This window comes from Ambystoma mexicanum, chromosome 4p (assembly GCF_040938575.1).
Source record: "Ambystoma mexicanum isolate Mex_15411 chromosome 4p, UKY_AmexF1_1, whole genome shotgun sequence".
In the NCBI taxonomy this organism is placed as follows: domain Eukaryota; kingdom Metazoa; phylum Chordata; class Amphibia; order Caudata; family Ambystomatidae; genus Ambystoma; species Ambystoma mexicanum.
In genome coordinates, this window is record NC_090927.1 from 278,278,053 (window position 1) to 278,292,194 (window position 14,142).

General features: G+C 44.3%; 1 protein-coding gene across 1 annotated transcript in view; it reads right to left on the reverse strand.

The window, feature by feature from the left end:
* LOC138452822 (adhesion G-protein coupled receptor F3-like) overlaps nucleotides 1-14,142 on the reverse strand; it is a 496,652-nt gene that overhangs the window by 334,871 nt on the left and 147,639 nt on the right. The window contains exon 6 of the mRNA XM_069605163.1: nucleotides 6,357-6,415. Coding sequence (XP_069461264.1) covers nucleotides 6,357-6,415 — 59 coding nt within the window. The remainder of the gene's footprint in view (nucleotides 1-6,356; nucleotides 6,416-14,142) is intronic.

The following is a 14,142-nucleotide window of genomic DNA, read 5'->3' on the forward strand; positions in this document are numbered from 1 at the left end:
CTTTGCCATTTTAACTTCTGTACAATCTATTTCCTGTTTGCACCATATGGGCATCAACAGGCCTCTGCAGTGTGGGGGCCGGGGAGCAGAAGTAGTGCCTGCTTCTGAACATCATTGTAGTGTCCACCTGTGGAATCTCTGTGCTTGTATTAAGCATAGGCATGCGTTTAATATTGTAAAATGATTAATCATTTTTAACCTTTACTTTTCTGGAGGAAAACCCCTCATTTTTCAATGGTATAAAAAATGCATGTAATGTGTATTTGAACATAAAAGTGATTGCATAACACAGTGTATGTATGTTGTTTATTAAGAACTCTAATGATAATGGGGAGTGGCACCAATTAAACCAATGAGGTTCTGGCTGTTTTGCATATAAAGGAGCATTCTAGGAACATAATGACCAAAGAGGTGTATATCTGTCAGGTATGTATGTGAGAGTTGTATGACTGATTCACTGAATACCTAATGCATGCTGGGTTTGGTACACATTTCTTTAAAAAAAAATGATTTTTAATCAAAGGTCCCTTTAACAATAAAGCTTCTGTAAATATCTAGGAAGAGGGCCTCTCTTGGCCCCCTTCCTGCTCCCACCTGCATGGCTAAAAACCTTGGGGTCATCTTCGACTCCACACTATCCTTCTCTTCTCACATCTCTGACGTCTATAAGAAGTCACACTACCAACTGCATATCCTCAGAGGTGTTCTTCCTTTCCTCTCCTTCCCCAAGAAGATCATTATCTCCAGAGCCCTGGTTCTCTCTAGGCTGGACTATTGTAACAGCCTCTTTCTGAATCTGCCTACCTCTACTCTCCGCCCTCTGCTACTTATCCAGAACAGGACTGCAAGACTTGTTCTTGGCCTCAGGCCCAGGGATTGTATCTCTCCAGGACTGAAATCTCTGCACTGGCTCCCAGTGGCTGCGAGGATTAAGTTCAAAACCATCTGCATTGTCCACACAGCCTTCTGGGGCCTGGGGCCGCATTACCTTCAACTCTCTCTTCCTAAATATCTTCCTTCTCGAGCTCTTCGCTCATCCGCCTCCAATTCCATCAGGGTCAGTCTCTTCTCCAAGCAACGAGTTGGTTGTAGATCTCTCCCTTCGGCAGGGACCTCGCTCTGGAACAGCCTTCCTGCCTCCCTGAAACTTGAGGAGAACATCTCCGGTTCCGGAAGCACCTCAAAACCTTCCTCTTTGCTTCTGCTTTCTCTCCCCCTCTCCCCTGCTGAATTCCTGGCTGAAACGGCACTGGTTACCTGGCCACCCTTTCTGATCTCGGGCCCAGGCCTCGCCAGTTGCACACCTGCACTGCCTCCCTGGCAACCCCTGCACCTGGGGACTGTTTTCTGTATCCCTACAGTCCCCCTACCAGCACCTATGTCTGCACTTAACTTGCACTTGCCACCAGATGGCCGCTTATTATTCATCTTATTTATTCTACTACCCCATGTACTGCACTTCCCCTCTCCCTTCCCCCACGCACTTTTCCCTTTCCCCCTTTCCTTGCGCGATCTGAATGACACCTGGCCTAGTAAGATCGGTGTCTGTCTTCCCTTTGTTCCCCCTCCCTAGCCCCGTCGCGCCTTGAAACACTTGTGTATAGGCGCGTTATAAATGACATATCATATCATATCATATCATATCATATACAAGTTTGACCAGCAAAAATATAAAGTAGTCAGAGTGCAGTGACTGCTAACAGCTTGAAATCACTCACACTTTCTTGTGGATCAGCCAGATTCCAAGAAACAAAACTAACTTTAATTTTTAAAAATGGCAGGTAAAATTAAATAAACTGCTATATAAATATGTTTCCAGTGGCAATCTAACGCCATATGCCTGGGCCTAGTTGGCCTTATTGTAAATACATAACTGTAACTGCCTTCTGAAGATATTTGTAAACTCCCGCTCTCTGCTAAGAATCACTTACTTGCTTGTTGCACTACAGGTTTTGAAATGTTATCTAGTACCATTGCTGCTTGGAGGCCCTAGCCAGCCTTGCTGTTTAAGCTCAGGAAAATGGAGGCAAAGTTGCAGTTTCTGGAAGCAAAGCCACCTGATCCTCAAGAAGCTGGGTATAGAAGAATTTGATGGTCTGAGGTCCGTTGTGAAGACCAGCAGTGATTTCCCGGGAAACATCATCTCAAAGGTGCTGGAGACTGACAACAATCCCGCCAGACAATGACAGCATCCCCGCCAGTGCTGGGACATTTCCAAGGCATATGAAAGCATTCAAACCCATCCACTTAGTCCCAAGATTGGAATAATTTCGAATGTGCACATGCCTGATTTGCTGGAGATGTTTTTCTGAGGAGTTGAAGTGCAATTGTTTTCATCACATTTAAAGCTAAAGTGCATTTTCTTTAATCCCCACAAGACTTGAAAGAGAGAAAATTATTACCCAACACAACTGAGAGCAGGTGCCTCAATATTATATGTTAAGGCATCTTGCAGTGGGCTGATCATTGCCCTAACATGTTGGTTTGTATTAGGAGAATGGTTTGCTAATATCTCAGACTTCTGTATACATTGACCTCCTTTTAGCTACTGAGTCTATATTAAAAAATAGTTATGAAATAATGTTTCATCACTGGGTTATTTTTCGCACTTCATTTTTTAAATTTCTTTAATAAAGAGTTTGACATTATTTCATCCTGATTTCTCAGCTCTTCATCGCTGACCTTTTAAAATAACCAACGGGTCTACATTTCCAATAATTGTGCAGATCCCATGGTTTTGACATTAGTTTGTCTTTAGCTCATTTCCAGTGTTGTATGGCTTTTCCCCACTGCTGGTGTATAGTCATAGACTATTAAGAGGTGAACTGAGAGTACTTCAAGAGGTCTTGTTTGCTGCCTGCAGGATATTGTACTGTGGGAGATCAGCAATGCGTGTCAAGCCTCTGTCCACTCCCCTAGTTCTATTGCCAATGTAAATCTCTCAAAGCAAGGGACTCTTATTTATTTATTTATTTATTTATTTATTTATTTATTTATTTATTTATCTTTGCATTTGTAAAGCACGCAAAACCCATAGGTATCCAGGCAGTGGTTACAGAAAGTGGTCGAGGGATGAGGAAAGGGGTGAGGGAGAGTGTCAGATAGTGATGATAGAGGAATGGTTTCAGTTGAACAGTATCGTTTTGAGTTGTTTCCTGAATGGCCAGTATGACGTTTTGGCCCAGGCATGCCCCATCCATACTGTATGAAAAAGATACAAGCTTAAATATTCTGGGAATTGGGCGCCTGTTCTCCTTAGCACATGCATGTGCCACACAGATGCAGATGCATGAGCCATTACCAGGAATCATGGACCTCTGAAGATGCATCGCTAGGACACAGTTCATATAGTATCTGGGATGCTACCTCAAGAAGCAAGATAGTTCTTTGTCAGACCCTTTGCCAAATGTGGGGGACAGCTTGATAGAACCATTGCTAAGGCATCGTGCCTGATTCCTGCAACCTTCCTAAACTGGACCAAGTAGTCCTCTACTTCATCAGATGCAGATTAGTCCCTCTGTGAAGCCGTCCATGTCGCAGGGGCCATCAACCGCAAATGTCTACAGTGGTCTCCAAAGCAGGTGTTCCTTTATGACTAGCCCTACTATTATGGTTTATCCACATATGGTCGCAGGCTAGCACGAGAAGACTGAAACTGGGAACGGATAGTATTACTTGTTTGTTCAGGTCAACCTTTGCTCTTGTCATCAACGATGAGACGACGGCAAACTGGGGAAGTGCATGATGAGCAGCAATGTGCTTAAGTGAGTCCACATTAGCTGCAAGATCTTGATCTTCTACCTAGTCATTGGAATTGGCAAGCCTTGCAAATCACATGTATATTTGGGGTATCAACAATGTAGCATCAGCAAGACCCATAGCTAGCCATAACCATAACACATCATTTTCAACTCTAAGATCTGAGGTATCTTGATTCCTTTTTTTCGCTGCCCTGGGACGTACTGGGCATTTCTTTAGACATAGGGCCTCATTACACGGTAGGCGGTAAGGGTTTACCGGTATCGGTATTTTACCGGTACCGGTAAATCCTTACCCCTTACTACGAGTTCCCTTTGCGGGTTGGGGAATTTAACGCCTGCTTTTTGCAGGCGTTAAAAACCAACCCGCAAAGGGACAAGGGAGCTAATTACGGTACCGCAATTTGCGGTGCCATAATTAGCACCTTCCCCATTCCCATAGAGCCCTATGGGGCAAAAATGGGAATGGGGAAGGGCAATGGGGGAAGGGGGAATTACTGCCCCACCAACCTTGGAATAGGGCAGTAATTCCCCTTTCCACCATGGCGGTGCCGGTATTTTACCAGCATGGACCAATGTGCTAATAGCCATCCGTGTAATGAGACCCATAGTCTTGGAATTCAAACCGGTTTTGAAATTGCAAACTACTTCCATGCCAGTGTTATGGTGAATGATGGGTATTACCCACGAGAGTACCCTAAACTCGTGAAAAGCCAGGAAAACATCTAATCAAGGAATCAATGTACATAGTGAGATAAGGTGTCTTCTTCTTAAATAAGGGCATTGTATGGATGCGATACTGAAACCATGGTGCTCACCATTGCATCTGCCTGCCATTAAAATATGGCCAACTAAGTCATTCGAAAATCACTAGTGCTGATTACTGCCTCTGGACACCCTATACACCCAAAGTGGGCGGAATCCACCAGAATCTTCAAAATGAGATATGCCCTCACACCATGAGGCGCAGTGCCAATGCTGAGCCCTCACTTTTAACTCCATAGGCATACACCAATGTTAAAACATGGTCACTATCATAAAACCTTTCAAATACCACTATTTCACTGTTTGTGCGTCATTTAAAATAATCCCACCAGACTTTAACGCTTTGATTTCTTAATTTCTTCATGTACCCAATTTACTTGCCCCGTGCAACCTCTGCAACATGCTATCGTGAAAATATGCCTCTAAAATGTATCTTGTGCTCAGATAAGTGACTCTAACAAATCCAGTGGAAGGGGAATGAAACAAATGTGGGTTTGGTGAAGTTGAGGGAGTGGCAGTATATGGGTACGGGGTGCCCCTTCTCCCAAATAAAGGACATAGGCTAAAGAAAACAAAAGGACAGATAATAAAATGACATGTTGCAAAAGGAATAAAAGAAGGGTGATAAAAATAGAAAAGGGGAGCAATTGAAAAGGGGAGAAAGAAAGTTAGAAAACAGCAGAAAAGGAGGAAAAATGATGGAGTTATTATCTGTGGTAATTCCTCCAAATAGACATACAGGTGCATAGTCTACCAGTAAATGTGGAATTTTCACCCGAGGATGAGCTGCATTTTATCCCTCTTCTCAAGTCCCACAGGACTTCGTTGGAACTTAAGGAATTATCTTCAGGGCTAATTCCATTGGTGTTATTTCCTTCAACAACTCTCTGCACATGCTGGGGGTATTACCTCCTGTTGAGCTAGCAACTCATTAAACTCCTTCACTGGTATCACTACTGGGTCCTGCAGATTTACCACAGGATTCCAGGTGGTGGTAAGGTGGTGTTAATCGGATTTATCACAAGTGGTAATTCTGCTGCAATAAATCACCAGTTTTTGGATGCAAAGTGGAGGATTTATCTCCAGCTAAAAGGTGGAGGTAAATCGTCCAACTCCAATTTTGCAGTTCAGCAGTGTGGTAAAGTTGGTGGTGATTCTGTTACCACTAAAAAAGTGGTATGTTGTTACCACCAAAAATGTACTGCACTGCCAAACTTGTAATGCGTCCCATAATCAGGGCCTGAAAAAAAATGGAGGCAAATAACATAGCGCCAGTTTTTAATACAAAGTCAGTATTAATGCACGAGATATTATTGAGAAGGTTGTTCTCCAAAAGTATTAATTTAATAGAAATATATTTTCGAACGGAAGCCTCAACACTTTTGACACTTTCCAAATCACTTGGGCATGATTCTGTTTAATTATTCTGTGTCTGAACTCCTTGCACACCTAACCCAATTGCTCTCATGCAGCAATCGCCCTGTTGTTGAAGATATTGAAACCCCAAGCACTTAAGATGTGCACATCATTCAATGATCATGGAATGTGTGGTAGCAATTGTAATGGACTATGAGATGTTAGAGCTTTACCTGCTGTGGTTGCCTTGGTTTCCAGCACATTAGGGAGTAGTGCGTAGGCGGCGTCCTGGCTTGCCTGGAAAAGGGCGATGGAGATAGGTGCTCTGAGCAGCAGTGAGTAGTCCGCCACCGTCCCTCTCTCGTGTGCTCTGTTCAGAGGTGGGAAATAAATGACAGCAGAGAAATGAACACAGCATTCTACATTTTGGAGATGGTTGGACATTGATAAAATCCAATGTGTTTATGCTTTGCTCACCGGAAGCCAAGAATAGTTACGTTCATGAGCTGGCTATTTCCTGCATAGCCTTTGATGAGCTGTAAAAAACACAAGTAGAGGTTTAGCTGCGTCATTTCAAGGACAAAGGAAAGGCAGTTGTATGGGCAATTAGAAAATACATTCGCAAATCATCAGATTCAGTACTAGTTCTTACATTTACAAACACTGTGGGGCTCATTTTGCTCCTTTGCGTAAATTGCCCATCAGGGACTCCTTAAGTTTGCACTTATGTGCAAACAAGTGTAATGAGACAGAAGAAACCTCTTTACGTTTCTCTTTTGCACTCAGAGTGCAAACAGAGAAGATGACACCTGCCATGTATGGCAGGTGGTGTTCACATTGATTTCATTTGGAATCCACTTGCTTTTATCTGGTGCAAAAAGCAGGCAAATGCCATGAAAATCTCATGCTTGCGTAAAACCAATTTGCTTTTTAAGGTGAAGGCAAAAGGGAGGCGGAAACAAAACTCCTGTTCCATCCTCAACCTGTGCCCTTGGAAACAATGAAAATCCTCTGTAGTGTGGAGAGGCAGATGTACACGTTGTTTATAGAACCCGCCCCTAACCTCCATCAGGAGGTGCGCAGGTTGTATGACTAAACCATTGACTATTCTTCCCTCACCTCCATCATACTGGAAGAACAACAAGAAAACACTGGGCATGACACCGGGTATCATCCCAATACCACATCAAAGGTATGAGAGACATTATGCACTCAGACAACCGTACCAAATGTATCCTGAAACTGATGCAGTAGACATGAGTCTGCAAACATCACTGGATATACAAGAATATGAGTAATGTTTGACAGGTGTGAAGTGACGTCATGAAGAAGAGAAGATCCGTGGACGCACTAAAGCTGAAGTTTGAATATCTGGAGTGAAGATGTGACTGAAGTGACAAAGTAAACATACATGCAACCATGGAGAAAATCATATACACTTAGAAAATAAGTAATGAGAGATGCAGTAGATGTATAAACGCAGAAGCACAAGTTAGACAAGACAACGCCGAGGCTTTGTAAGAGGATTCAATTCAACACTACAGCTAAGTCAATGCCTAGTCTGGGATACTGAATGGAAACCCTTATTGATATATCTTTATGTCCAGTTCATGAGTTCTGGATGACTACCCCTATATAACACCCCTCTCTTAGAATCCCCCTGACCCCACTGAGCCAAGAAGTAGTTCTGTTTTGCAAGTTTAAAAGGTTTATTTGAGAATTTAAAGAATATATATATATATATCACACTTTATAATAAATTAATATCTGATAGTACACTTAGACATATGATGTTGATCAACAATGGGTAATCTGGCACAAGCACACTTCTTTACAATCAATGAGGAGTTAGTATAGGATGGATAAAGTAGCAAAAATACTTTTATGATTTCAAGGGAAAAGCAATGAGGAATAAAATGCAGTACAGAAATACTTGATATGATTTTAGCAAAATATAAGATAATCACTTTTTCTCTGGCAATTCACCCCCTCCCCTATGCAATGGAAGAAATGGAAGGAGATGGAAAGAGGAGCACACAGTTCTCAGGAATGCAATCAAATACAATACGAAATTCAGTTCCCCCCCAGCAAGCTTAGAGGAAACCGGTATGAGTTGTAAAACACAGGCCCAAGTGCTTTGAATGTGGTGGCAATGAAGTGAGAAATATGCTGAAAATGCTTTTAATTCCCTTTAGGAGGTTCAGGGTGAGTGAGAGATACTTGGGATGAGTGCAGGCTCACTTTAGCAATGATTCAGAGATGGTGATTAAGAGGCAAATTAATTTTTAGCAAGGAAAGAAATGACTGCTGATGGTTACACGTGGCTGGATTATTAACCAAATCGCAAATCGCGGTAACATTTGCGAGTGCGTGAATCATGATGTCGGCAAAAGGAGTAGCAAGTCGATTCTAGGCTTGCTGGAAAGCTGGGATTCTAAGCTTTCAGAGGAAAGTTAAACCAAGTTCGTAGCCCAAACGGTTCCAGAGATACGGACGATTAAATAAAGGTAGTTTTTCGGATTTAAAGTAAACTCAAAATGACAGGTGACAGCTTTGCAGCTGCAGAATTGACAAATGACAGTGGTGCAGCTTTACAAATGACAGGTGACAGTTAGGAGGCAGTTCTACTTAGGTTAAATAGATTGAATTATATTACTTTAAACTAAGAGATTTGGTTTTGCCCCGTTCTAGCTGTACTCACAATATATTTGGAAGGTCTGGGTCTCGTCACGGATCTGATCAATCAGGCTAGCGGCACTTCACAGCGTTCTGGTCTCTGGGTCTGCGGTTCTGCACGGTCTGGTCGGGTCTGGCACTGGTCTGGTCTGTCCGGATACAGCGGTCTCTGCACGGCTCCTGGATCTCTGCACTGGTCCTGGCAAAAGTTCTTGGCAAGGGATTCAAGCAGCTCACCCGGCTGTGAGTAGCTTGCAGTGATTTGAGGCCTGCTGCAGAGAACTCAGCTAGTGGTTTTAGGCCTCTGATTTAGGTTCCAAAGTATAACTTCTAGGTTCTGGAGTACGTAGCTGGAGTCAGTCTGGAACTGGTATCTTCTGGATGTTGTGTGGTCCGGCAAAAACGCTCCGCAGCAACTGGATTTTGAATGTCCCTACCTGTCCCAGCAGTCTCTTTTTATGTGTTTTGAAAATGGGTGTGTGCCTGGGCCTAGCTAAGCCTGCCCCTCTCTACTTGCCATTGGCCAGATTCTCCCCTGTCCCATGATTGGGGGAAGGAAATGTGAGTCAGAGTGATGCTGTAGGTTTTATGGGTCAGAGGATCCTCCCCTGGTCAGTTTCCACACAAATCTATATTTGACCCAAATACATATTTCATAGATGCACAGTGGTTTGAAATTACATGCACTCATCACATATCACACGAGGTATACTCTGTTCAAACTCTGATGTTTCTAAGAGCTTGCATCCAGAAATGGCAATATTTTGCGCTTTTTAGTGGGTTATGCAACATTGGTTTTTCATTAAAATTGATACACATATACACCCCCCCTACTACACATATCTCAGTAACTTTCCATTTGTCTAGCTTAAATACAGTGTCTGTGGTGTCAATAAATGGCAGGGTTTTGCCCCAGAACATCACACAAATTGGAGTTTGGTCTTGAATTGTAGGCAAAGTTTCCATTTTAAGGTTCCCCACATTTCACATTTCTGTCATCCGGTTACCAAGAGTTATCAGTGTTTCTGTAAAATATATATTTTGCTTTCAATTCAGTTGTCAGAGTGTTGGAGTCCGCCTCCAAGACTTGGGTGGGTCAGTGATCACATGTCTCTTCTGCTGGGAGCTCTTTGTGTACAGTCAACAGTCAACATCAGCATATTCTATTCAAGTGCAAGAGCCTTTTGTGTGGTCTCTGGGAGGCTGAGGTCAGCAGACCAGAGAGCCACTTTGCATTTGGTTAGTATGACCATGTGGTTTCCTGGGCTTCCTGAGGTGAGAAGGGTTCCCAGCCTTTTGGCCTGTTAATTAAATCAGATTGTCTTCTGGGAACAGCATGTGGTTAAGATTTTAATTAACTCCCAGCCTTTGATGTAAAGGCCTCTCCTGCAACTCCTGGCATGCAGTTTCCCTGTCAGAGTTTAGACCGCTAGCGCCGCCTTGAGGTATTTATCGGTACTGCGTCCATTTTTTGGATCAGTCTTGAATGAATGCATTCCAAACAAGAGATTTTACATGTAAGTATATTATCCAGGTTCAGCACATGGCACTGGTGTGGTTCTGCAGTAAAATAATTTTGTGCCCATTGAAGGAATGGATTCCCAATAGTTGTGGGTTGCTTTTGGCAATCAGCATTGCCCCTTTTGCAATGGTTTCAGGCTACTGTGTGTAGCCCAATGGTGGTTTTAGGCAATGCCCTTCTGTGCCCATAACATCGGCAAAAATGGGTGGCAAGTTAGGCAACCCTTTTGGTGTGTGCACAAACTGCGTGGTTCTCCTGGATTCTGGCGCACATGGGGGCTTTTTGGCCATCTTGGATTTTCTAAGCCCACAGCACCAAATGTTGCAGCATGATAGCTCAAACGTGGGTCAGGACACCCAACAAGGCCCCCCACGCGACTGCACTTTGAATTTGAGTCGATGGGGAGTCGAGTGCACAGAAGGTTTTGACCCACGCACTGGTATGTCTGCATAATCTTCTTCCAATTCTGCAATGGCACAGTTCAGCATCTTTTCCTCCCTCCAGTCAATCAATCAGTTCTCCTTGCTGGTCCTGATGGGAGGATTGGGTGGTACACTGGGCCCCTCGGGTCTCTGCTCCTGGTCTCCGGATCATCCTCCTTGGCCAGTCTTCAGGTTTTCTTTCTCCTAGGACGACAAAGGAAGAGCGGCAATACCTATTCATGGACATTTCTCCCCCACCATTGATATAGTGGGGTGGCATATATATTTTAGAACTGAACAGATATGAACATGCACATTTTTTTTAATTAAGAGACAGGAACACATAAACTTGAGAAACACAGAATTTGATAGGCTATATGTAGGATCTTTTAGGGTTGGAATTGAATTACTCTGGAGTGGTACCCTCTCGGATTGCAGAGGGCTCCTCCAGTTGCTGCAAAGTGTGCCTGGGATGGCAACACTTCAACTGGTTTATGTGGACCCACTTGACTTCCCCCTCTGCCAAACCGCCTTTGGGGATGCGGATCTTGTAGGCCACAGGGGAGATCTTGTCTATAATTTCAAACGGTCCCTTCCATGTAGGCAAGAATTTTCGCTGTTTGGCCTGGTTCCTTTGGAAATTATATAGTTAGGCCCGATCACCCACCTTATATTCCTTTCGTGTAGTTTTTAAATCATAGTGGGTCTTCATGCTCTCGGCTGATCTTTCTAGATTCCGCTGAGCATAGGCAAAAGCATGCTGAAGGTGTTTCCTTAAATTCTCCACATACTCATGAGTTGTGGAGGCATTTATCAACGTTTGCTCTTGGGTTCTGTAGAGCAAATGCTGGGGAAGCACCATCTTGCGTCCAGTCATCAACTCAAATGGTGACATTTTGGTTGCAGATGAAGGGGTAGATCTGATGGCCATTAGGACCAGAGGTAATCGGATATCCCAACTTGGCCCAGAATCTGTCACAAACTTCTTTAATATGCTCACAATGGTTCGGTTATATCTCTCTACTGCCCCAGAAGAAGCTGGCCGGTAAGCAATATGTAACTTCCTTTTGACCCCCAGTATCTCCCACATCTTTGTCATTACTTCACTGGTGAAGTGGCTACCCCTGTCTGACTCAATCCTTTGAGGTAGACCAAAACGGGAAAAGATGTGGTTAATCATCAGGGCAGCTGCTGTTTCTGCCTTGCAATTTGGAGCTGGGAGACATTCCACCCACTTGGTAAACAAGCATGTAACGGTCAACATGTACTTGTTTCCTCTAGATGAGCGGATTACAGGGCCTACAAAGTCGATTTGCAAATCTGACCATGGCAGTGTCATCCCCCTCTTTTGGAGGGGTGCACGGTGCGTGAGGGATGATGGCTGAAATTGTGCACACACAAGACAGCCCTTCAAGTATTGGTCAAGGTCCTGCCCCATGTGTGGCCAGTATGCAACCTCTCTTAAGATTTCCAGTGTTGTGTGAAAGCCCCTATCACGGGGGATGGCCGCATCATGGGCGTGACTTAACATCAGGCTTCGGAATGAGGTAGGAACTACCCACTGATCGTGGCCAGCTTTGGATTTCCTTACCAACAAACCGTCTTGGATCCGGAACATTTTTTGGACATTTCATCAACACTCTTAGGTCCTCTTTCCCAATGTAATCGATATCCATCAGGGGAAAGTTCTCAGGGTCCTCAAGGTGTTAGTAAAACTTACCAATAATTGGATCCCCCTTCTGAGCTGTAATCAAATCAGCATCAGGGGTCTCCTTGCTCCATTGGGCAGTTGAAAGATCATTGTGAGCATTTGTCTGGGACCTAGTGATAGCAGTGACCTGGATTTCCCCCAACAGGGACTCTATTTTGATTAGATCCCCTTGGATGGCCCCGGTTTTGGCTAGCTGATCAACTAAGTCATTTCCAGTTTTGTCTGGTCCCTCTACTTTGGAATGACCCTTGATCTTTTTCCAGTAGATGGTCATCCCATTCGATGTGACCAGATCATCAATGTTTTGGATTAACTTCCCATGTTTCAATGGTTTGTTATTAGCACATAACATGCCTCTGGTTTTCCAATTAACCAGGTGCTCCACGAACCCGTTCCGTACATAATCCGAATCTGTGATTATGACCAGTTCGTGGAGTTGATGCTGGACAGCAGTGAGGATGGCCTGATGCACAGCCATCAATTCTGCCACCTGACTACTTCGGGGACCAATTTTGTATCCAGCGGAGGGTTCTGGGAACTCCTTCACCCATGCATTCCCTACGCCAGCCACCAGTTCTTTCTCCCTGTCGTTGTCAACATGGTAAGATCATCCATCCACATAGACAGTGGGCATTCCCTCACACTTGTCTTCTTCAAAGACTTTGTGTGGGGAATTAAGGTATGCCTCCATGTTGTCATTGATTTTTAGACTTTCGTCCTCGAGACAGTTTTCTCTGGCACAATCATGCAAGTCAGCCAGACCTTGCGCGAGGGGACTCTTCTTGTTTTGGCCATATCTGACCTCCACAGGAAAGCCTTGCATTGACAGAATCCAGGAAGTAATTCGGGAATTACTCACATTTCCGGCCCAGATTCTGTCACTTTGGAGATATTGCAGAGGCTGGTGTGGAGTCTCCACTATGATGTGTTCCCCCTGGATAAACGGGCGGTAATTCTTCAATGCCCACACCGTTGCCAGGACTGCCTTCTCACAATCGTTGAATTTTTCCTCCACAGAGGATAAAGTTTTGCTCGCATAGGAGATTACTTTATTGACCTTGTCATGCTTTTGGTATAATACTGCCGTCAAGCACGTATTAGAGAACCCCGTCTCCAGGAAGAACTCCTTGTTTCTGACAGGGTAAGTTAGGCAAGGCGCTTGTCAGAGGCTTCTTTTGAGTTGTCTTACCACCTCGGATTGTTCTGGACACCATTCCCACTTGACACCCCCCTTCAAGAGATGAATCAGGGGTCTAGTGATCTCTGCGTAGCCTTCAATGAACTTTCTGCTGTAATTAGTCAGTCCAAGGACGCTCCTTAGTTCCCGCAGAGTTGTGGGGTCTTTGAGTTTCTGGAGTGCTTCCACTTTCTTTTCTTGGGAACAGAGACCCTGAGGAGTAATCTCATGCCCCAAGAAATTAACACGGGTTCTACACCACTGTGCTTTCTGAAAGGAAACTTTTGCTCCGGCGGCCCTCAACTGTGTCAGAACATAACGGATCTCCACCATGTGTTCCTCCACAGATGAACTTTTGATGAGGACATCATCTACATAAGCCAGGTTACCCCTCGCACCCAGGTCGGGCATGGCCTTATGTAGGAAAATATTGAATTCATTGCCGGAGTTGACGTATCCGAAGGGAGTCCGGGTCCATGTGTACTGCTGGCCCCCAAAGGTAAAAGCCAGTTTGTATTGGTCCTCCCTACTGACAGGCACAGTCCAGTATCCATTGGTCAGGTCTATTGCTGTGAATACCTGTGACCCCTGAATCTGGGCCAGCCCTTGGTCAATGTAGGGCAGAGGCCATCGGGAAGTATGGACCCGTTTGTTGAGCTCCCTGAGGCCGGCGCAGAGTCTCCACTGGCCGTTTGGCTTCAATATTGCCAGCACCGTGTTATTGAAGGTGCTGTGAACTGGACAGATTATTCCCC